Genomic DNA, 26,124 nt, shown 5'->3' on the forward strand with positions numbered 1-26,124 from the left:
GCTGCTGCGGCTCGTCGCATCTTGATGGGTGATGCAAGGAACATTGTAAATGCAGGGAACAGTATTACTTGGCCACTAACCTGGCCACAACCCTACCTGACTGCTGTCTGTATAGGAGAGAGGATTTGCTTCCGTGGTGCTCCGCTGCAGCACTGCGACCCTGCAGTTGCCCTGCCCCGGCAACGAACAAACAATCTTCCACAGATAGGAAGTGCATGGCGCTGTCATGTTGATGAAGTCACTTGCTACACACCTGCAGTGGATTGAGCATAGCAATATTAAACAAAAGAGCCCACAAAATTTCCCATGAAAAGCAAAATAATGTTGCAATAAGATATTCCATCCATTTTCCAACTCACTGAATCCAAACACAGGGTTACGCTGGAGCAAATCACAGGGCAAGAACCAATCCCAGGTAGGGCACCAACCCACCACAGGACTCACACACACCAAGCATACACTAGGGCCAATTTAGAATCATCAATGCACCTAACCTGCATGTCTTTGGACTGTGAGAGGAAACCCACACAGACACAGGGAGAATTCCATGCAGGGAGGACCCAGGAAGTGAACCCAGGTCTCCTTACTGCAAGGCAGCAGCGCTACCACTGCACCACTGTGCCGCCCGCAATAAGATATTAAGAAATTTAAATGCAAATGTTTGAAGCAGGTTCTTGAATAAACAACATCACCAGTAAGATAAAAATCCCAGAAAACAAGGGTACCTTTTAAAAAATACTATTAATTGAAAACAACAGTGAGAAGAGGCGGAGACAGAAAACAGAGGAAAGTTCAAGAATCAGAGAAATTTAAAAATACCAGCGACCAAAGCCAAAATGTCAGAAGACATTCGAAAACCAGAGAATCAAACAGTTTTCAAGTAAAGCACCTTTGGGAAGCCTTGAATTTGGATAAAGAAGCAACTTTAATATGCAGTTTTATACCATCACATCGTGATTGATGGTTCATGCCCTCAGAGGGCATGTCACTAACAACATGGAAGCTGTCCTAATAACAGAAGCTCAAAATAGCTTCACCGATAAATTAAACAAAAAATGGCAGTAAAAGCGCTACAAATAAATATATGCAAACTAATCTAAGTCAACAAGCGAAAAACCTGATGGAACCACCAGAATTCATGGAGTGGAAAACACCGAAATTTATATGAAAATTAAAACAAGGACCACTAGAATTCTTATAATAAACTAACAAATTCTGAGAATTCGGACAGTATTACAATGATAGAAAAAATTATTACACTACCCAGATGATAACAAATTTTAGCAGTAGCACCCATAGTCAGATGAGCTGAGTAGGATTTCTCACTACTATTTTATTTTGTTAGTTCTGTTATAGTCTCTTATTATTCATTGGAACAGCAGATTTTGGAGCTCTATGGCACATGAGATATTTGTGCAACGCTGTGACTGCTCCTGCGAAACACATAGTTCAGCTCTTGATGAAAAAGTCTCTTACTACTGGCTTTATTAGCTGTGCACCAAAATTAAAAAACCCTTCTGTGTCGGTACATAAGAGATTATTTTTGCAGCAATTATCACAACAGCTGCATGTGTCGTGAAGGTTACTTCAGTGTGTACTCCATAATTTGCAGGCCACTTTTTCATACTCCAATCAGTAGTAGTCGTTAACATGTTTTACACCTAGACACTAGGGGCCTCATGTATAACGCTGTGCGTAAAACTGCCCACTATAACATGGCGTAAGCACAAAGGCCGAAATGTGCTTACGCACAGAAATATCCAGATGCAGGAATCTGTGCGTACTCCAACTTCCACGTTCTTCCGCTACATAAATCCCGATCAGCGTGAAAAGTAACGCTCGTGCATGCGTTTTATGTTACGCCCCAGCTCCTCCCAGAATTATGCCTCTTTGAATATGCAAATGAATATAAATCACCCTTAAGCTCAGCCTTCTGTGAAAAGACAATGGGAAAAGCACGGGGGAAAATATAAGAATTTCAGCGAATACCAAGTGGAGGCAAAGGAAAAACATACTATTTGTTCAAATAAACCGTGGTATAATCAACAAAAGGAAGTTGATCGAGTGACATAGCGTGTTGGAGAAACTTGGAAGCTCACGTTCACAAAATCGCACAGTGTCGGAAATAAAAAAAAAGTCACATATCAAAATCGCCATGAAAAACTGAGTTGTAGCCCACTGTCTGAGTGTCATATGAATGTTTATTAGGGTACAGAGAAAAAAAGGCACACAGTGGGGAAAAAGCATGAAATGTCAATCTTGACATTTCCACTTTAATCACGTAGTTTATTTTGTCATTAAAGTAGAACATCATAAACTTCATCTTAAAATCGTTTAATTAAGCAGTTTCTCAAATCACATCGTAATTAAAGTAGCACATTAAATGCTTTGTTTTGTATTTGATCTTCTATGTGCTCTATGTGTGTGAATCACTACTTGCTTCTTAAACTGGCTCTCTTCCTCCAACTGGACACAGAATTAATTACATTCGTATATCGGATATTACAGCTCTCTGAATAACTGAAATACTGAGATGTATATGTGATATCATTTTTATGATGATAGGAGTTAAAGCACGTTATTAAACATGAGTTTCACGGTGCAGTGATTGTGTGCGACCTTCGATGAAATAATTTATTGCAGCAGTACTCAGGGGCGTCTCTATGTCCAATAGAAAAAGGCCAATGTCAATATTTTATTTTATGCATGGTGGATCGCCACACAATCAGCTCTGTAATAGACATTAAGCCATCTGTTAAGCTTAGAGCGCTGATTCTTCAAAACGTTAAAGGAACATTGAAATATCTTCGTAGTACATGTTTAATTATTCTATCCTTCACGCCAGTCCTAGTGAAGAATTTAGATTATTTAAATGAAGTTAAACTTTTATCTGTAAAATATAATAAACATATTTTGCTGCATTTCATCTTAAAAATGATATTGTCATCATATGTAAATATGATATGTAATATGTATGATATGTAATTTATAAAGTGGCGCAGGTTGTGTAATATTATAACTGTAGTGCAAGTTTACAGTGAGGGGATTGTACTTATAAGTATAGACAGTTCTACAAGGAGCGCTTGATTGAGTGCGTTTATAGTTCTTGGGATGAAACTGTTTCTGAACTGCGAGATCCGTACAGGTAAGGCTTTGAAACATTTTGCTGTGGCCGAGACAGCATGTGCTTAATGCCGTATACCGATAATTCTCTTTCTGATCAGCTGCTGCTGTGATTCACACTCAGATACAGTGATATAAATACTCCGAGTGGTGCAGTGAGAGTAATATGGAAAAAGATGATCCTCTGTGGCAACTCTTAACGGGAGCAGCGGAAAGAAGAAGAAGGTGCAGTTAGAGTAACAATGCTAAAGCAGTTATGGTATTTGATATATTATGGCTATTCCCTGGACCATTATATTGTTACAAGTTAATTACAATCAGATGCATTATACTAATATACAATATGCGGTTAGTTTCGGTGTATAGTATTTATAAAGCCGCGTCAGGAAAATAAGAAGTAACCACACAGGAACAGTAGCATTGCTTTGACGCTGGGTGCCGCCAGTTTGCAAAACTGAGCGGAGCACTTGCGTACGGCAAGGTATGAGGTACCGTGGAAAAGTGCGTAGCTTTACGCCAAGTGTAGGCTTTATACATCACGATTTGAACGTGGAAAAGTTCTTACGCAACATTTCTGTGCATACGCACCGTTTATACATGAGGCCCCAGTACCGCAATTTCTGACATCTCACAGAAAAACTGAATGTCTGACTAGGATAGGAATTTGTCGTAGCCCCAAAGTAGCACATGAGAAGTAGTTCTGAAGCCTCCTACACCTACTTCCAGCCAGGAGTAGGAGTTGAAAATGAATGACGTCATGAATTTATGGTACCCGGAGCAACAAAATGGCAATCATGAAGGAGTTTTGTTGTTTCCTTGGAAATCAAGGCTTCATAAATAATAAAATAATAAATAAATAAATAAGGATATGTTCAAATAAAATATGTAGGTCTCATGAAGTACCCTAGAGTCATGCATTGAGCAGGGCCATTTGCAAAAACAGCAAGAATAACACAGTAACAAGCTTCAAAATGGAAAGACTGTGACATACACACCAAATGAGAGTAAAGTCCAATAACATGCATGTTTATTTAACAAGGTGATGATCCACAACCTTTCTTTCAGAAGAATCACCACTATTTAGACCAGGATAAATTCTTTGTAAAGTGGCAGTTATACTGAAACTAGCCACGGCTCTTCTCACAATGTTACTGAAGTCACTCTTCCAGTGTTCCCAATCATCTTCAATAGTCATATGATATGTCTGACTCCCTCAGTGATGCCCCTTATGTTCTTAAGTGACGCTGTATTAATCCAACCTGAGGAGTTTCTACCTGCCTTCTTCAACCTTTCTCCAGGCTTATAAAGTATAATGGAAGTGTTCTTGGGGTTTATGGAATGTAAGGCTCAGCAAACCTCTGCGACATTTTGCTGTCAATCACCTATCCAGCCTTCCCTTTCTTCAGGTATTATGCTGGCCGCTACAATACAGTTTGCATCCATGTTCACCCGTGTGTTGATACTGTAGTATTGCTTGCAATTCACCTATGTGTTTTAATTCTCAGGGCAATGATCTTGATATACATGTCCATCAATCACATCGATAACTCCAGGAAAACCAGTGATATGCATGAGTGCAGCTTGCTTTAACATTACCTCACATGGAGTGGTGGGGTAATTATATAATTTGCACATAACCTGTGTGGTCGAAATTTAATATTTTATTAAAGAAAGAAACATTCTCTAACAGGACAATTCAGTTTTCAGGCAGGATAAAAGCCGTTCATTGTATCTTACTCCTTGGCAAAATGCCTTGAAGGGAGCATTCTTCAAAACCAGTCCATTACAGCATGATCAGAATGATCAGAATGGTCAGAGAAACAGAGGTTCATTTTATAAACTGTTGAATTTACATTTAGTGTCAATCAATGCATACATTTTACTCTGGTTGGTTTGTTGGTTTACACCCAAATGATTTATATAAAATAAAAGTTTATTATATTATATTCTGGCTCTTCTTATACCTTTTAAGATGAGCCACCACCCTTGAAATTTCTGTGCATATAACAACTATCCATTCTAGTGTATAGGAGAGCTGCTGATTTCTTAGTCATCCTTCAGTACATTTTGTATATTACATCAACCTTTCTTCTGGTACATTCTTTACTTGAACATCTTAGTATTTTTCCTAAACCAATTTTATATTTTAGTGTACATTTTGTTGTTCACTTGATCTTTATATCATTTCCAACATTTATTAACCATTTATGCTATTTCTTAAAGATGAATGCTATGTTACCCTAAAATTATTCTTCCACACCTGTTGTGACAAAGTTTGGTGCAAAATTTGGGAAATGGTATGGATGTGACATACCAAGAGCATCACTGTTGCAAAGATACCTTTTCCTATGCTCAAAAAGTGAAAAGTTACCAACATTCTCATTTCATCTGACAGTGCATAGGTGGATTGATGACATAATGTACTAGATTTGTTATGAATATCATTCCATCTCTGGCAAATCAGTAATTTTTGACAATTTCATTTTCATTCAGCATTTCCACAACATTTTCCAGGATGTGCGTGCAGATTACTGACAGAATGCAATCTTCTGGCAGCTCCAAGTGAATTAGGATAGCTCCTGAGCTCTTCTAAAACCTGGTGAAGTTAGGAGTAGAAAAATTTCTAAAATGCTATTACTTCAATTCCTAAGAGTATGACCAAATTTACAACACTCTGGGACTCTGTTAGGACTGTTTTCAAACTCTGAGATGTTTGATAAATATGGACACAGAATGGTAAATGTTTCTAGAATGTTAAGTGTTCATAAAGCTACAGGAGTTTGGGCCTACTGCTTCTGCAGTATGTACACATAAGCAAATAAATGCATGTTATTTTAAGAAAAAGAACTTTCTAAGCAAGCCAAGTATGAAAAGGCCCACAACTGACTACTTGCTCAATTTTAAATCTTCAATTTTTCCTGACAGAACGCTTGAGAGACCTTTTCCCTCATCTTTAAACATGAAGGGATCAAGATTCCACATTGGAAGTCGAAGAAGATGGAAGGGACTTTTTTCAGTAAGGAACCTTATGATATGTCAGTCTATTATTACTGTTTTTCCAAAGCTTTTCTTGAAAAGTAGACTTGTACTATGGGTATAAAGAAAAGCTCCCCTTCAGGGTTGTAAAAATTCAGCAGTTGAAAATCCATAAAATATATTTTTCTTTATGAAGAGCTTTTCATTTTAAATAATGGAGTAAGTGAAATTAGTTGATTACTCATATGCTTAAAAAAACAGAGTGGCTTTTTAGGCAGAAAGCTAAAGAGGCTTCTCAAAAATGCAAACAAATTTATAATACTTTTACAAAATTAATTCCAAAATGGAGCATATGAAACCTTTCAAAAAAACAAATGTTGTAGGAGTTGAACTTTTTACTGCAGGCTTTTCTTGACTAATAAGAGTGATCTTCACAAAAGTTAGGATGTTCTTTTGTCTTTTTAGAATCAGTTGATGTCAAGACATTGTATGTGACAATACAATTTAATTTGATTTGAAGTAAAGTTGTTTATTTACAAATTATTAATTGAGAAAACTAAAAACAAACTAAAGTCTAACTCACACCCAAAGCGAAATAAAAGGACATATGATTAATAAGTCAGAGATATTTAATTAAAGGTAGTTATTTAAATTGAACAAAGAAAACTATATAAAGGGGTGAAACTAAAAGAAACGGACAACAAATCAAAACACAAAATGACTGAAATCAATGACTAATAATTGTAGTAATTCAATAAAAATAAATCCAATACCTTCTGTTTTATTGTGAAAATATCCATGAAAGGCACTCAAGCTTCCTAGGGTTCTTTTTTTATTGGCGAACAACTTAATCAAAGAAATGCCCAAATGTCCTTGAACTTACTAGCCTTGTTTTAAATGTACACCTCTCTGGAATCTTTAATAAGGGCTATCTATCTTTGGAAAGCAGTGAACACTTAACTTCTGAATACCTCAAAAATGGCCGAGAACAATGTAACTTTCAGTTTTCACCACTGCAAGGGCTGGGCTGAGCTGAACTGTTCCTATCAAGGTCTTTTTACCCCAGAAATGATTTTACTCTAACCTGAACAGGAATCTATCTGTTATATTAACCTTATTACCTGGGTTAGAATACTACAGAGGTTGGAGAAGTAGCTCAATCCCTCATCCTACAAAAACTGGTAGTTGCTGGTGTCACAATAAATCACGAGGTAGTTTCAGTGAAGTGATACCAAAACTTTATTTTAATCTAAACCAATGTTTATTGTCAGAGAAACAAGTCATATCAAATATTAGAACTTAAAACAGAAAACATGAGACCCAAACGATTCAGATCAAAGTCCGTACATCAAGCTTTGTGTCAGTTGATTAATTGGTTTTTAGTTGCTACATTATTTGTCTTCTTAGGTCAGATGTGGTACCTGTGAACAGTGGGATGCTTCAGCAGGTAACTAACCTGACAGAGATGTTGAAGAAGTGCTTCCAAATCTTCTCCTTTATAAGGTGTCTTTGTGGTCAATTAGGCAAGATTTAGCAACAACTGCAAAATGGGACAGCTAATCATTTTCAAGGGTCTTGTCACTTGTCAATGAAGCTGCTTTTTGCTAAACACTATTAACATGTTGACTAGAAGGTCCCCAGCACTTAATTCATATATGTTTACAAACACAAACATACAAGTTGCAGTTTACCTAACAAGAAACCATGGATCACAAAAGACATGAAAACCTTTCTGAATAAGGTCTAGGAGAAAGTAGGGTGAAATGACACCTTTTATTGACTAACTAAATAGATTACAAATGCAAGCTTTCAATGCCTGCTGAAGGGGCCTTACCTGCCTCGAAAGCTTGCATTTGTAATGTATTTAGTTAGCCGATAAAAGTGTCATTTCACACTACTTTATCCTGTATCAATCTATGGCTAACACGGTACAACATTCTACTGCTATGAATAAGGTCTGGAGATAAGGAGGAAATCAAGCAGGTGCAGTCAGAACTGAGGAAGCAGCTCCATGAGGGGAAGCTCACTACTGGGACAAACTTGAGCACAAGTTACAGCAGAACAACATGAAGGAAGTGTGGAACAGGATGACGACTATCACTGGCTACAAACAGGCTGAAAAACCTGCAGAGGAAGGGAACGAGAACAGAGTTAATGAACTAAACCAGTTCTTCAACAAGTTTTAGTCATCCATGTCAGTTCAGCCCTCCCCCAACACTGTTAGGCTCTGTGTGCAAGCTGAGGAAGTTGTAGGATCCCATCCCATCTGTGCCCTGCACAATTTACCCCTACACTCTACAATGACCTCACACCATAATCCCCAGCCCCCTTTCCCTTCCTGGACTGTCAGTCTCTGTTGATCAAGTGAGGAGTGATGTGGGGAAACTCTGCATGTACATAGCTGCAGGGTCATATGGAATCAACCCCTAAAGCATTTGTCATTCAGCTCTGAGGGGCCCTTTAGCATCTGTTTTCTCTTTCCATGAGCTTCCAGAAGGTTTCTCAGCTGTGCAAAAATTCTGCATATACACAATGCTAAAGAAAGGACACTCCTGTAATTTAAAGGAATTCAGATCAGTTGCTCTAGTTCTAAAACAGATATGATCCCTGGTTTCAGAACATCTTGATCCTCTGCAGTTTGTCTATCAGGCACATACAGGTGTGGAAGATCTACGTGCTCCACAGAGCCTACTCCCACTTGGGCAAAGCCGACACAACAGTCAAGATAATACTTTCTGACTTTTCCACCTTTCCAGTACCTTTAACACCATTCTCAAAGCTATGCATCTTCATGTCCCCACAATCTCCTCAATCATACACTACCTGACCAACAGACTGCAGTTTGTGAGGCTCAAGGACTGTGTCAGGAATTGTAGAGTGTAATACTGCAATACCACAAGGAACTGTCCTGTCTCCCTTCCTGTTCACCCTCCACACAATGGACTTCCACTATAATACCTGTGCCTGCCACCTACAGAAATTCTCAGATGACATCTCCATCACAGGCTGCATTAATAATGAAGATGGGTCAGAGCACAGGAGGCTTGTAGAAGATTTTATCTTGTGGTGTAGAGAGAAAGACCTGAATCTCAACATCAGAAAAACAAAATAGTTGGTGGGATAGCTGGTGTGCCAAAGTGCCTTCGAATCTAGTCACAATTTAGAAGGAGGATGTGGAAGTGGTGCAGAGTACATAGGGGTTCACATAAACATCAAATTGAACTGGTCTGACACCACTGTGACTCTGCACAAGAAGGGTCAGAGCAGACTGTACTTCCTAAGCAACCTTAGGTTTTTTGATGTATGCTACAATGCAGCTGGAAATGTTCTATCAGTCCATAGTAGCCAGTGTCTTGTTCTGCACTGTGGTCCCCTGAGAAGCAAATTCATCTCAAAAAACACACCACACTTGAACAAATTTATCAGGAAATCCTTCTTTAAGACAGGACAAAACCTGGACACATTGGAAGTGTTTATGGAAAAGAGAATGAGGACAAAATTGGATTCCAGCATAAAAAATCCCCTCCATCCCCTGCAGGAGGTGCTCTCTTGGAGCACTTTTTGCCACAGGATCATTCCAACATGGTGTGCTAAGAAGCACCTCTGGAGAATCTTTTTAGCCCAATGCTCTCGGGCAATTCAAGGCTTTGTCTCAATATCCAATACAAATTGCTCATATTCTATGGCGTTATTTCAGTGCCACTATTCTGAGCGCACGTAAAAAAATATTGCAAGTGCAAGTGTTGCATTTTGAGGAGAAATTTATTTTGAGCGTACAAAAGCTGAATTTGAGTGAACAAAATTCATTGCTGCGTGCAAAAAATGTATTTCAGTGTTTGCACTTATCCATATACACACACACAATAGCACCCCTCTCGCTCAGTTTTTCATTTGCGCTTGCTCGCAATGTGTTGCTTGCGCTCACAACATTCTCTGCTGCAAGCGCTCAACTCTCTGTACACCGTTATAAGTGTGCCACAAAACCAACCAATCACAGACTTGGTTTCAAAAATTCTGATTGGCTCTTACGGTCTCCAATCAGCTCGCTAGCTGCTGCATTCATTGTGGCACATCTGCGAGATGCTTCTGGTGATTTTATACATTCTTGCCTATCAATTACCACTAATGTAAATCACAGTAAGAAGAACATGAAAACAAAGGCATTCTTTTTAAATTGTTGTATTTATTGGAAAAAACGCTTACACAAAATAACATTACTCCCAAAAGTACCTATTCTGGAATAATGACTATTATATATGTTTGTGGATTTTAAGGAGCTTCAGGATCCAGGCATTGACTGGGAGAGTACTACACCAACGATAGTCTTAACAAATAATATATTTTAAAATAAAATAATTAAAGATATTATCCGCAAATTGGGGTTTAATTGAGTTTAGCTGGATTTAGCTACATTTCGGACTGTTTCCGGAATGCAGCAGCTAGCGAGCTGATTGGAGACCGTAAGAGCCAATCAGAATTTTTGAAACCAAGTCTGTGATTGGTTGGTTTTGTGGCACACTTATAACGGTGTACAGAGAGTTGAGCGCTTGCAGCAGAGAATGTTGTGAGCGCAAGCAACACATTGCGAGCAAGCGCAAATGAAAAAACTGAGCGAGAGGGGGTGCTATTGTGTGTGTGTATATGGATAAGTGCAAACACTGAAATACATTTTTTGCACGCAGCAATGAATTTTGTTCACTCAAATTCAGCTTTTGTACGCTCAAAATAAATTTCTCCTCAAAATGCAACACTTGCACTTGCAATATTTTTTTACGTGCGCTCAGAATAGTGGCACTGAAATAACGCCATAATATTCTTTATTTTGAAATATACATTTGTTTATTTATCTATCTCTCTATCTTTTGATTGATTGATTGTATTATTTCTCTTGTGAGTCAGTATCTTGTTTCTGCTGCTGTATGCATCTAACTTTCCCCTTGTAATTTATAGAGTTTATCTAATTTAATTTAATCTGATTTTAAGATTATACAATCTAATAGTTACAGTATAACACTATTTTAGCATTTGCTCTGACATTTGCACATCTCACAATATCCTTAAATCTTATTTGTCATTATCATGCACTTGCTGTTCCACCTTTCTCTCCATAAAGGCACTTGCCTATTATGCTTCTGTTTAAATACACACAGTACAGTACATCCAAAAAATAACGATAGATTTCCCTTGGGTCCTTTACAATTCAGTGTTATTTATACAAAGTATTCAACTAAAAAGCTGTCTCGTTTCAATAATCCAATAATAATTCTAATATTCACCAAAATTAAATATTATGAGTTCTACTTAACAAACTGTAAAAAGCATTATCAAAATTCCAAATCACTATCCAACCATGAGACCAAAAGAATAATTAAAATATCTGAGGCCTGAGGAGCAATATGAGAAAGTAAGAAACTGGCACCACATCAATGCCCAATGCCTCAGCAAAGACCTGCAACCTCTAACCTGATTTCAGGTTAGCAGCACCACCTGATCAATTAGCAGTACTTGGAAGCCCCATCCTTTTCAGATAAATTCTTAACTGCAAAGAAGAAACAAAGGTGGAGTTTCAGCTTAAACATGACAGTTGTGATGTAGTACATTGTCCACAAAACAACATCAACAACAACAAAAGAGCAAAACTGATTGAGAATCTTATTTTAAAACAATTAAGGACTAGTCTAAGCAACATAAAAGTTAAATAAAACCTACAGGAGTGGTATCCAGATGACATATTTATGGAGAGATACTTTGTTTTTTTTTTACTGTTTTTGATGTGCACTTTTCAACGTTTCATGTTAAATTACCCTTAGGTTTTAGCTGGCACATGATGATAAATTATAGTTGCCCTGTAAAAGATATATTTGAACTGAATATGGGAGCTGAATAAAGATAACATTGTAGCAGTATGACTCTATAGCAACCTACAATAACTGGTAAATTCAGTACTGTTAAGGAAAAGACAAGATTTTTGGCTAGAAGGGATCTTACTCGGTTGGGCCCTTGAGAAATGCCCATAACCTGAAAATCCAAGGGCACTGTACAATATTAATACAGTGGACCAAATAAAAAGCAAAAAAAAAGAAATTAAAAGAATAATACATGGACACACTCAAGATGTGGTCATGAAGAATTATTTTGAAAGCCATGTATGAGAAATCATGATATGTCTAAATTTTAAGGAGTTTAACATTCCATATATTCAATGTTAAAAGGTTGTGGATGCAACCATCAGAATAAGATCAATATGAGGCAAAAAATATATTCTGAACCACTATTTAAGACTATAGTTATCAACTGTAAACTCATCTAATCAAAAGCATGGTTGACAATAATATTCAATATTTCAATGTTATAGGAAAAGTTCTGTATTGCCACTAGTATTGTTAAAAAAATCACAAGAGGAGGAAAAATCTTCACTAAAATCAATAATAATGATAGGCCATGGGCAATAACTAAAACAGACAGAAAAAACCTCCAAAATGGTGATCTGAACCCTTATGATGACTTCAAGTAGCTCACATCAAACAGCTTCTGGCATGGATGGCTACTTGAAACTCTTGACTTCATGAAGGTATTGTGTGACCATTTCAGGTCTGCAGCTCTAGCTGCTGTGTGTTCAAATAACACATTTGTCACAGGTGTTCACATTGTTTGGTCCACGTTAGCACTGATCTGTTTGGGTGATTTGGTGAGAGTCAAAGGAAAAAAGTGCAGTGCACAAATACGACAGTGTACTTTGTAGGTGCCAAAGAGTCAATAGATCAAGACCTCTAAAGTCATTTTTTCTGTATATTCTTATTTTGTACACATTGTGTTGTGTTTAGGTCCTTGCTGGTACTGTCAGTTGTAACGTGGTGGAATGCTTGTGTCCATTCACTCAGGAACACTGAGCTATTTGTATTTTACAGATCTGTTACCATCTATCCACGTTTATTTACTGTATGGAGCCTGTTACAAATCAAAGTAAATGAACGTTCTTTCTGGAACTTTCATGTGGATGGGTCTTTTAGGAACCCATGGTTCCCCATTGCATCACTATGAAGAACCACTTTGGCACCTTAATTTGTAAGAGTGTAGACTAGCAACAAATATACTTTACTTTGAAGTATATTCTCTGCATTATTTACAGTTTTTAAGTCACAGTGTTGATTGTTTTCTTTTTAAATCCCAGGGTTTATTAAGACAGCTGGTTCTGTTGCCTGGATCTGATGCTACCTCAAGAATTTGCCCCACCTCAAACCCAAAGTTGTCTGTCCTCTCTGTCCCGGCAATACTTTTGGACCTGCCGCTGAAACCCTCTGAAAATGAAGTCTTGAAATATCCTTATGGTGAGCAATGCATGACTCCAATTTCCTCCATCTCTTCCCACTAAATGAAAAATAAACAATCCCATTCTATCACCCTTGCTTACTTGTTCAGACACAGTGAGTCATACCATGGGTAAAGGGGAAATCAAGAAGCATGGCTAGAAGCCAGAAAGAACAAGACCTGTAACACTGGTAGGCCCATCATTAGTTGTCATCATCTTTGTACCAACTCTCGCCCCATCAAAATCATGTAAGGCAAGGACACACTAAAAGCGTTGAGTCAAGTACAGTAAGTGCAATATTCTGAAGCCACTTCCATACGTGCAGGATGCCATATAACATTACCAGCTGTATGACACACTCTATTGGTATATATCTTAGTACAGCTAGGACAAATAATAGAACAGGAGACATCATGAGATCACAGGTAACATATTTTATCACTTTCAGTCTAAGACAAAGGCCATGAAAATTAAACAAAGAAAAAAAATTGTAAAGAGCATCAAAAATGTTAAGTAGGGGAAAACAGAAAATGGTATAAGACGCAGAGGTCAAAAATTAGACTATACACTTGTCAATTACAGTACTCTGCTCTTACTTATGCCACATGGCACAAGAGAGGAATCAAGGCTGGAAGGAGACACACATGCACAGATATGGTGGTATAGACTAGGCCAGTTTAGAGTCTCAAACAGAATGTCCTTAAGATGGCACATAACGCATACAAACCTCCCACATATAACACATGGACTAACTTGGACGGGCTGTGTGAGTGCTGCCCCACAATGAAACGTTAAATCTAAAGCATTTGTCCCTGATGAAAGTAACGTTACAGGTACGGTACAAGGTTTGAGGAACACCTATGTGTCATATCTCAGCCACAGGGTTCAAATTCATGTTTTGTCTCTTTTGTTCATTTTTGCTTATTTTATTTAAATTGATTATATACATCATTATTTATTTTGATATTGCCTATGTATATCATAGTCTTTTCTATGATCCATGTGTTTTGTGGGTGGTCCCCGAAGAGGTGGGGCCATCTGCCAGTCCCTGCCAGGAACTGCCCCCCCACTCTAAAAATCCAGAGGGTCCTCCACAGTTCATTATGAATGCCCTCTGGGGACGGTGAGTTAGTTTTGTTTTTGCTTTGCTTGTGCCTTTATATATTTTTGAAATCTTCATGCTTTGTGTTTGACTGCGTTTCTGGATTGCTGTATTGGCACTTTATTTGCATTGGATTGCCATTCTGAGAATAAGCTTTTAATCTTATAATAATGTACTGCCTGCCCTTATTAAAAGCCAGGGTTTGATTGTGATATGCCCCTCTAGTGGGCAATGTTTGCTTTTGGAACTTATTGAGTCTTATGTGTTTTGGGACTCCTAGTCCACGACACTATGGTGTGTGCTCCCCTTTGGGTTTCCTGGCCTACATCTCACATGACTTCTGCACGTTCAGATTTTGGGGGCAGCTAAATATGTTTCAAAATTTTTTTTTCCATTTTTGATTTTGCTGGTTCCTGAAATAAAAGACTTTAAGGCTGGGATGACTTTGGCTTTCAATGTCAAGGACCTTCAGGCTTAACATCTGATGAAAACTAATAGGACAGAAATAGTTTTTGTTTTGGTGGATTTTTATTTTTGGCCAGCTGACCAGCTCTTGTTGAGCAGGAGCTGTTTTGTGTGCCAGCGTTGCATTTCTTACTGATTGAGATTGTCCAGTGTCTTAACTGCTGTCTGTGGGCATTTCCAAGTGGTGGAGGTCCATTCCAGACCTGTGACACAGCCAATAACCTTGCTAATGACTCTTTTCTTTTCTTCTTCTGAGATTTTGTTGAACATAATTCCATTCAGTACATTTTGTGTAGTACTCTTCAATAACCTCACCATCAAGACACGGCAGATGTTTCCATCTATACAGTAAAGACAAAGATAGTTAAACCACACATTATCACCATACAAGAATACTCAAATTAGGTTAAACATACAGTAGAAGACAGCAAATTTCAATTTAATCAATATAAAATGAATCCAGTATAACTCCATTAACATTATAATTGAGAGATGGTAATGGAAGGAATAAACAAAAACTCCAGTCATCAGCATTCTTGGAGACCACAGGTAATCAGTGGCATTCCTCACGGGTCTGTCCTTAGACCGCTACTTATTCTAATTTATACCAATGACACTGATTCTGATATAGTTAGTAAACTTGTCAAATTTGCAGATGACACTAAAATTGGAGGGATGGCAGACACTGGGAAAGCAGCAGAAATAATTCAAAAAGACCTGGACAAGCTTCAGAACTGGGTGAATACATAGGAGCTGAAGTTTAATGTAGAAAAGTGCAAAGTACTACACGTGGGCAAAAAGAACACCAATTATAACTATAAGATATAATACAGGAAGCAACCTTTGATAAGGATTTAGGGGTATATGTTGGCATAACATTTTCATTGATTAAGCAATGAACAGATGCAAGTTAAAAGGCAAATAAAATGTTAGGTTATATCATAAAAACTGTTGAATTTAAATCAAGGGACATTATACTTAAATTATGAAATGCCCTATTGAGACCACATCTGGAGGATTGTGTGCAGCTCTGCTCACTGCAGTACAAGAAAGACTTGAAGCTGTGCAGTGGAGAGAAACTAGGTGCATCCCAGGACTTAAGGACATGTGCTACTCTGACAAACTCAGAAAATGAAATCTGTTTAGTGTCGAACAGAGGGGACTGTGTGGGGACCTAATCCAGGTATTTAAAATCCTCAGGCAGCCAGTATGTGATTGGGGGAACATCAAGACAAAATAAAATCAGCTAGCTTATCCCAGGCCATTTACAAAACATACATGCATTTTGGTTTAGGGGGTAACCAGAGCATCCTCAGAATAAAGGCGGAGAAAGTTAAAGCTCCAGGAAGGCAGTAACTAAGTCTGTAATTGAACACCAGTATTTGGAGCTATGGAGTGATGGCACTAACCATGTCACACCTATGTCACAAATTCATTTAAAATCTGTCTATACATTTTCTGACTTTCCACTATAGGGTTGCATGAATCTGGAAGCCTTTTTAGCCATTTTGGACATAAGGCAAAACCCCTTGTTCTGTGTTCATAGGGCCCTGCACGTCCCTATTTTCCCATTTATACTCTTAATTTTATAAACCTTACCAAAAACTGTCAAATCCCATACACATATGAATTTTTATCAGGTACATCAGTTCAGCACATCTCCACTCTTCTCTCCCTACATTTACAAACTCTGGCAATTAGACAGAGTAAAGGAACAAGCTGCAGAAAGAGCTATACTTTTAACTGCTATGATCAGGTGAAGGCACTACAAGTCACCATTAGAAACTTTTGGGGCACCAAACGGGTTGTCTCTGTTTAATTCTTACAAAAATGTTTTCTTTATAAGAAAGAAAAATTAGGGTTGTTATGCATGCCAAGAACGTCTGTACAAAATATTTCTGCCAGGCTAGACAAAGATACAGTTCTCTACAGGTAACTCTATCCTGTCTCTGGTTCAGTGCTAGACTGAATGCCTTCTGCCCTCAGCAGTGGGATTTATAGCTTGGGGACCCAAAGAGGCAGTGCCAGTTTCCATCATTGGGCATCTTCTCCATGCTGTTGTGGGCCAGTAGCCTCTCTCGACCCAAAGCGGTATTACATACCTGTGATGAGCCCAGAGAGTGGTCTACAAACATGAATGTGTGACACTATGTATCACAGGTACTACATTTTTATTATAACTAGTGCCTTTCAAGGAAATAGAATGTGGCTTTGCAAACTAAAACCATACAACTCAAAAATGTTAGATGTCTAGTTTCTTGTGGCCCAATAACTTATAGGTACATTTAATTCTTCCTGGTAAGCTCATCATCTCCACAGGCCCTGATATCTGGTCTTTCTCAATATGGCTGCTGAGACAGAGCTGTCTTCGCAGCATGGAGTAATGACAAGAGAGAGGGGGTGGTCTTCTCTCATCCAGACGGAACATGGCAGAGAGAAGTATGCTTTTTCAAGTCTCCCCCTTTTTTGTCCCTCTACAGCTCCTGACACTCTCACACCTCCCTGGGCCATTGAAATAATTCAGGCACAGACCCTTTTCAAGTTCACCTACTTTACAAAGTAGCGGTGGAACATTCTCTAATAAAGCAGCTCAGGCACAGAACCATTTCAGCCCAGCATTTTCTGCAGATTCAAAGGATGCAAGAATGAAAGGAAACAGTAAAAGTATAAAACTGGCCCTAGATGGTGCTTCCCTATCAGTGAAACTCCTTGGGGTAGAAAACTGATTTGGTCAGCTTCCTAGCCGTTTAACAATAAAAATAAAGAAGTGCAAAATATTTATCAACTAATTTGCTACCTATCACTCATTTTACACTCCATCACACCACTATTTAATTAGGTATCAGCCCACCACTAAGCACACCCTAGCCACTTTTCGGCTTTAAGTCACCCTAATGACCTAGCTGCAGAAAAAAAACACAGAAATAGAAAAGGCCAGTAACCAAGCTAAGAAGGTCTCTGAAGCTATGACACGGCAATGCTTGATTTTCAGAATTTTTAAAATATTTTCATAAAAGTTTGCCTTTTTGATATAACACTGAATTAAACCTGAACTTGCTATCGATTCAAATACATCTCAGCCTTTCAGACAATCCTGAAGAAATGCAAAGGTTTTCGTTATAGTAGCTTCCTTGTTGATGGTTCATTTGAACTGTTTCTGTCCATAATTGTTTGTTTGATCTACAAACAAGCCAATCAGTCACACTTTTAGCCAATGTCTCGCAAGCACTCGTTGTGACAAATGCCATGTATTAATCATTGTCTTCTTCCAACAAAACATTCCCTATCTGCTATTAAATATCCTGAAACAGTATCTACATTTTGATTTAAAGTATAGCCGTGAATAATTTATGTGCTTGAAAGGATGACAATGTTGTGACACGCTCATAACAAAAGGGCACATCCATCATGCCCCTGTATTATGAAATGTTTTACCTTGCATCTACTGTATGTTACTTGTGTGCTCTGTGCTGTATATTGTTTGAGACATGAATAATTATTTAACTCTCATTGTAATAACTGTAACTAAGGATATAAATCTTGAAGTGTTGTTTTTGTTTGGAACTAGTGCCCCAAAGCACTATGAATTAAAAGAGTAATTATAAAGACTACTGCAGTTAGGACTGGATTCAGCTATTTAGCGGTTTTCATTTTTACTGATTATGAAGTCTAAAATCATAATCTAACAAACCATTGAAAAAAACACCAGAACAAGTAAATATATGTTAATTAAAATTTTAAAAATACATTACACAGTTAAGAATTTCCAAAAAAGGTACTAAACAAAGTAAAATTTCAAAATTCAGAGAAGAGCACAGTTACAAGAAAATGAATGCCAGTCACTGATGCAGTGGCAAAAGGAACCTTAAACAGTAATTAAAGTACCCAGTGTTTGTAATTAAGTTAAGGGTCAAGTCCCTCCCTTTCAAATTCAATAAAATACCTAACATAATTAACAGAAACAGATGAAATTAATACAGAGACAAAACCAGCTGAAAGAACATAATTATATTATGAAATGGATTATTATTAATTTTTCCAAGCCTTTTTGTGATGTTTTCTAAGCATATCTTACACCATTACAGTTTTTTCAAATGTGAGGTATTCAATTGTGATGTCAGTTTTGGATTTCAATTAGTAATTATAGTTGTGAAAATGATTTTGTGACTCAACTTTGTGTTGGTTATGGATGCAGGCTGCCAGATGTCATGTGACATCTTGTGTCATTGTTGTGAAGGGTTAAAACATGGGTATTCAGCTCCAGTCCTGGTGAGCCGCAGTGGCTGCCAGTTTTCATTCTAACCATCTTCTTCATTACTGGCCCATTTTTGCTGCTGATTAACCTGTTTTGCTTTAGTTTGAATTGACGTGACTCAGACCCCTTAGTTGTTTCTTTTTCCTTAATGAGGAGCCAAATAATAATGTGACACAAAACAAGCAGCCAGTTAACCTGAAAATAAAGAAAGGCGAAGGTCTCGGTCATGTTGGTCTGCTCAGGCAACAAAATAGCCTGTTAGAAGAAACAGAATATCAACAGCCTGCTGTGGCAGAATGAGAGCAGCAACAATAATGGCTTTAACTAACAGCAAAAATTGGCTTCTCATTAAGAAACTGGTTGGAGTGAAATTGGTTGGAGTTTGACGTTCCAGTTTAGCTGGTCATCTGTTGGCTTGTTTCACATCTCATTTCTGTTTGGCTTCCATTTAATGAAGAAACAAATCAATTCAGAGGACTGAATCCTTAGAAACAGGGCTTTAAAATGAAGGGAAAATGAGTTAATAAGCAGTGAAAACTGCTCGCTGATTAGAAGAAAGGTTAGCATGAAAACCTGCACCAGGACCGGAGTTAGACACCCTTGGGTTAAAAGGTCAGCAGTTGTGACCATTACATATCCGAGATTGTGGATAAGTTACAAATCTTTGCTTAGTGATTCCTTTTTACAATTCTTTACTGGTTATAGATCTTTGGGTTCAATTTTTTTTGGTTTTGATTTTTGATTTACATTTTGGGTTTTGTTTTCAGGCTAGTTATGATACTAACTTTGTTTATTAACATATCTCCTTTCCCAACTCCTTTCATAACCTTGTGCTATTTATCATCCTTCAGCACAACAAATTAACAGTTGTGGAACAGTTAACATAAGTAAAATTAAGAACATCTGAACATCTGAAGAAAAACAGAAAAAAATGAAATACAAAACCAGCAACAAAATAAAACCCCAGAGTGAAAGCAAAAACAAATTGTAACAAGGGGTAATCATGAATTGAGATCATGAGTGTGAGTGTGCCAAGTGAACATCTAGTTTTCTGTCCAGTGTTCAGTCCTGTCTTATATTCATTACTCTTAGGACTGGCTGTTGTTTCCTGCGACACTGATTGTTAAACAGAAGTTTAGGTAATGGCTCAATGAACATTAACAGAAGGAAACAGGATATTTTTTGTGTTTATGTTTTCACTTTGTTGAGAAAAGGTGCAAAGAACAAGAGCAGTTATTGCTACAGTGTGACACCAGTTACCTAGGACCTTAAGAAGAAGCTCGTAAGGTTTAGTTCTGCAAGTTCAATTTCCCAGAGAACTTCTAATTGATTAACTGAATTAGGAGGAAAGGTATATCCTACTTATTTTATGAAGTACAAGTCTTTTATTTTTGGAATTAGGAACTATTGTACCCCCTTCAACATCTGCACCGATGACTTATTCTCATGATTGTGCAACGTGCAGAAGAACAGTCACTGTGTTTCTAACAGTTCTGCTGGTTTGGTGATGGACCTTGTGAACATTTATGAATACATTTGCATGTTCCAGAATTGTTTCTTTCCTACTTTTCCGGGGAGCCGAATGGTCATGTTAGACAGCTCTTCACTTCTGACACTCTCAATGTGTTATTTAATTTCTTGTTGATTTTTGTAGCTTTCAAGAAGTGTAGTAGAATTTTGCCATTTTTGTCAACCATCACACTTATACTACAACTAGACATTAAGCCCGTTACAATAACGGGCGCTAGAACAGTAGTGCATAAACATTAGTAGGAACAGTCTATATTAAATGGCAAGGGACCTTGTATGTACTGTAGCTGTAATATACGTCACTGTATTGTGTGCCTTTAATTTTCTCTCTCAGTAATAGTGGTTTGTATTTCCGTAAAATGCCTGTAATTTTGTATGACAGTAATACAGTGGAACCTCGGCTCACAAGCATAATTTGTTCCAAAACTCTGGTTCTAATCCGATTTGGTCGTGAACCGAAGTAATTTCCCCCATAGGATTGTATGTAAATACAATTAATCCATTCCAGACCGTATGAACTGTATGTAAATATATATTTTTTTATGTTTTTAAGCACAAATATAGTTAATTATACCACTGAATGCACAGCGTAATAGTAAACTAAATGTGAAAAAAAAAAAATAACACTAAGAAAACCTTGAACAACAAAGATAACTAACAGTGCAAGAGTTCGCTAAAAACACTTTTTTTTAATGAGTTTTAAGTACAGGGAAAAAAATGAACATTTGAAAATTTAATAAACAACAAAGGAAAGTAACATTGCAACAATGCACGCGCACACCTGTGTGTGTGTGCGTTCCATGCACGCCTGTGTGTGTGTGTGTCCTGCGCGCGCCTGTGTGTGTGTGTGTGTGTGCGTGCGTGTGTCTGTCGCGTGGGCGCCTGTGTGTGTGTGTGTGCGTGTGTCTGTCGTGCACGCGCCTGTGTGTGTGTCTGCACAGGGAATGTACAGGCAGAGACTGAACACGTGCCGTGTGACCCTGCGCATGCGCACTTCACCAGAAGACACACACACACACGGACACCTGGACGCACACAGGGGTTTTATTAAAGAGGATGGGGTGGCTTTTCCTGTGGACTGCCACATCTATGCTAATCATATGACTCTTGTCTTTTGTACACATAAAACTGAGACTCATCATTTCAGATAGCCATAGTTCAGAAAAACTTGAACACCACAATTCATCCTGAAGCTTCACAATTATTTTAGGGAGGAAGAATGAATTTGAAAGTAGGAACTAGGCGAAAAAATCAGGTAAAGCTTTTGGTTAGAAATTAGCGATGAGTAGACAGAGACTCCACCAGCTGCTTGTGGTTTCATATGGGTTTATAAATATTAGAAAAGGGAGAGGCTCATATTAAGCATGTAAACATAACATATAATTTGGGAAAGGGATTAAACTGAAGTACTGGAAAATAAAATGATGGAAAACACTTGAGGGAAGGTTTACACTTTGTAAATTGCAGACATATTATATGCCGTGGTTTCTTTCAGATATTTTTTTCCTTACACACACCAGACTTATAAACATTCAATGAAATTAAAACAATTGCATTATAGACACTGTACAATAATATATATATGTCTGGAACCTCCTTTCCTGGACATGGATTTTTTTCTTTTAAGATGTGTTCTTAATCTCCCACCTTTCTTTACATCTTTTTCAATTGCCTTCTTATACATCTTGCTAGTAAGCCATTGCCTTGTGATTTCAGACTGTTAGATTCCATACAGCAGGTCTCTTGCCCTCCAAAAAGTTTCAAGAACATGAGACAGAAATTACTTCAGGAATACCCTGAGCACATTGAACCTCAGCCTCAGGGTTTTCGAAAGCATCCCAGTTGCCACTTTTTCCAGGTAAAGGGATACTAAAAGCATAAATTTTTAGCTGCTAATGAAGTTACCAACATGTACCTGAAGACCAAAGCTCTCAGTGGAAGCCCATATGGATATAAAGAGAGCACATAAAGTAGAGAGGATTCATTTGGAAAAGATATTTGCATCTGGAACAGCTACTGTATATGCATAGCCTGATGGTGTCTGGCTGACCAGAGGCTGCCACAGCAAAGGCACCACCAGGTTGTCTTAGGCAAAGCCAAATCTCACAGACAGCCTTCAGGAGAGACAGTCACATAGTCAGAGACCCAAGCAGCAGTAAAGCCCCTGTGTATGCCTGTGTAGAAATGCAGAGACAACTAGGGGACAATGTCACTGCCAAGAAATTAATTCAGATGATGGCACTCTTATTTGTGTATCCACACTTGGAACTGCTGTGTGCAAGTTTGAGCCAGTGAATCCAGAGTGCTTTGGGTGGCTGTCTTAAGCACTTGAGCTAAAGTAGAACTTTTCCTTTTCTAGTGACTAATCGGGCTTCTGACTGCAAGTCCATCTTCTTTATGCTTCAGACTCTTTCCATTTCAGTCTTTTTCCAATTGCCCCTCTCTGCCTTAGCAAATTCCTTAGGACTCCTAAAATGTCAGCGGCAAGAAATTCTCTTGGATGGCGCCTTCTCTCAGAGCAGCTCTATGCAAACTCAGGCCATTGAAATGACAGTGCACAGTACAACCATCTTAGCCAGTTGGGTTAAAATAGAGGTCTTCACTTCTCTAGTGGCCATTTGCCCTTGACTTTGATGGCAGGCTGTTACCATTTCAGCATGTCTTCCAGCAGTAAGGCTATTTGTGGGCTGAATGTTAATGGCAGGGCAACAGACAGAGACACCAATAAAACCAACAGAGACAGAGAGATGAAGCCTGAGGGTCTAGCACATTACAGGGCAAGAGCTCCATCTACTGAAAGGGCTGTCTAATGTTTTATAAAGAGTGAGAAGCAGTGCCAGAGGTGGCGACAACTCCTAGCCAGTAGGGGACATGTTATCCCAAAAGCATCACACATTCAACTAGCAGGGTGAGAGGTAACCAGAGTCTGAAAAATTAAAGAAACAGAAGTAGAAGGTGAGTGCTTTGTGGTGGTAGTGGTGGTGTAGTTTTGTCTGGAAGATTCAAGCAGATATCCTTCCATTAGTATGGTACTTTTTTTATCATACTCTGCTTTGCTATATCATTCCAAAAATGGTGAATGGCTCTTGTTCTAGACATTTTCTATTTCTAGATTACTGTGCTCATTTCACATTTTCTCATTGCTACTAAGAAATTTAAGGCATTCTTGTGCCTTTTTTGGCACGCTATCAATGTTGTGAGATAAGGCACAATTAACAGGAATTTGTGCCCATAAGAATCAGAAGCAGCTGGATTTTGGTCTCGTCCGATGCGAGAGATGGACGTCTGAAGTGGAGCTCCGCTAGCAGTGGTGCTATTTTTCATATTATTTGCTTATTATTCTGAGATATCCTGTATTTATTCAACCCGAGAGGGACCGCTACAGTATATGTAAACACATATAAACATGGCCAACAAGAAGGGGGGTCCGAAAGAATCGAAGACTAAAGCTACATCCAAGCTGCGATCAGCAAGCCCTAGTTCGAGATACGGCCTCTCAGAGACAGACCTGGATCAGATGGGCGAAAGTACAGACTCCTCGGGACCACGGTCCGCTACATCGTCGCCTGCTGAGAGCGAAAAGGGGAGCGAAGGTGCGATCGTGAGTGCAGATGTGGATAGCTCGCCGATTGGAGAGGATTACCTGAAACTGGAAAAGGCCGGGAGGTCCGCGGCTTCAGTTACGCAATCACGCGGGACTGGAGCAGCGGGGACACCGGCTTCAGCAGAGTCTGCTGCTTCATCTACGGTACAAGAAGGCACATTTGAGCTATCTGAACTGAAAGTGTTGCTCGCTGACCTCAGGCAAGATATAAAGAAAAGCGAGAAGGCTAATGAGAAAGCAACGGCAAAGGCACATGAGAGACTGAAACAGGAGATGAAACAGGCCAATGAATGTCTGCGACAGGAAATCCAACAGGCAAATGAAAGGCTTCGTCAAGAGGTACAGCTTGAACTTCGACAGGTGCTGGGTAAAATTGAAGAGCGCATTGAGAAAAACTCGCTAAACTGAGCAGCTTGCTGATCGATTGGAGCATCTTAGTGAGACATTCACGAATCGGATCGAAATAGCCGAACATCTAGCTGCCAGTGCCGAGGAAAGAGCAGTAAATGTCAGTTGAATGTAAAAAACTCGGAGAAAAACTTGGAGACAGACTGGCTGCTTTAGAAGATGGGAATAGAAGGTATAATGTCAGAATTGAAGGCTTGCCGGAGAATCGAAAGTTTAAACCCGTGAAATTCGCAACTGAACTTTTTCTAAAATAATCGGGGCGACTTTAAAGCAGAATCTGAGATAGCAGCGGCTTACGCGTCGCGATCAAACACCGTCAGACCCGACCAAGATCTTTTATAGTCCGTTTTGAACGATTATCATTTAAGTTAGAGGTGATGGAACTCCTCAGGAAAAAAAAGGAAGATATTATATATGAAGATTGCCAATTCGCGTCTTCCCTGACTTCTCTCCAGCAACAGCTATCAAACGCCGCCTTCTATAATATTAAACAGCGCTACGGCAAGCCAATGTCAAATACGGCCTCCTGTATCCGCAAAACTGAAAGTGGAATGGCAGGGGCATTTCTATGTTTTCGCTAGCAAGGAGGAGGCAGAAAATGAGTTAAGAAAGCTGATCCGGACTATTCTGATACATAATTGTGAGTCATGGCGGTAAATGATAAAGCTAGGATTAATAATCTACTGTCTGATCTATTTGTTTTAAAATACGGGTTTTTATCAGCATATATTCTCATATTCTTATATTATTATTACTTACTTATTACTTATCATTACTTAGTATTACTAGGGCTAAATGTTTGTGTTTTATTGTGCTTAATTACGTTTTCCTCCTCTTTTTTTTTTTCTTTTCTAATTATTTCATGTGTACCCTAAATGAGACTGTTCAATATCATACCCTTGGTTTGCTGTTATTGCTATTACTGCATTAAGACTTGTTATGCTTGTTTTGGACACATCTTTAACACCATCACCTGGGTTTATTATCTGGGGATATCATCTTAATGCACTAAAATTGATGAAGATTATATGTATGTATGTATGTATGTATGTATATATATATATATATATGTATATGTTATGTGTATATATATATATGTATATATATTAAGTGCAAAATTCTTTTTTTTTTTCTTTTTCCTCTTTTAAAGACTATATTGGTAACAGATATCTCTATCTTTTAACCTTAAAGCGCCACTGCATGGGGGCTTGATGTGCTTTGGACGTGCTCTGTCTCTGGGTATGTCAGAGGACTGGGACTGCATGAAGTGGGTTTTAGCCTCACCTGGGGAGGCAAAAAGGGAGGGTGGGGGTTAAGGGGAAGAGAAAGAGAGCAGGCTTGATCTATATCTA

At 38.4% G+C, this 26,124-nt stretch overlaps 1 protein-coding gene across 1 annotated transcript in view; it reads left to right on the forward strand.

Annotated features, from left to right (window-relative positions):
• LOC120530630 (thrombospondin-type laminin G domain and EAR repeat-containing protein-like) overlaps positions 1–26,124 on the forward strand; it is a 178,991-nt gene that overhangs the window by 52,596 nt on the left and 100,271 nt on the right. The window contains exons 4-5 of the mRNA XM_039755052.1: positions 6,049–6,139; positions 13,271–13,427. Coding sequence (XP_039610986.1) covers positions 6,049–6,139; positions 13,271–13,427 — 248 coding nt within the window. The remainder of the gene's footprint in view (positions 1–6,048; positions 6,140–13,270; positions 13,428–26,124) is intronic.

Source organism: Polypterus senegalus, chromosome 6, assembly GCF_016835505.1.
Source record: "Polypterus senegalus isolate Bchr_013 chromosome 6, ASM1683550v1, whole genome shotgun sequence".
Taxonomy (NCBI): domain Eukaryota; kingdom Metazoa; phylum Chordata; class Cladistia; order Polypteriformes; family Polypteridae; genus Polypterus; species Polypterus senegalus.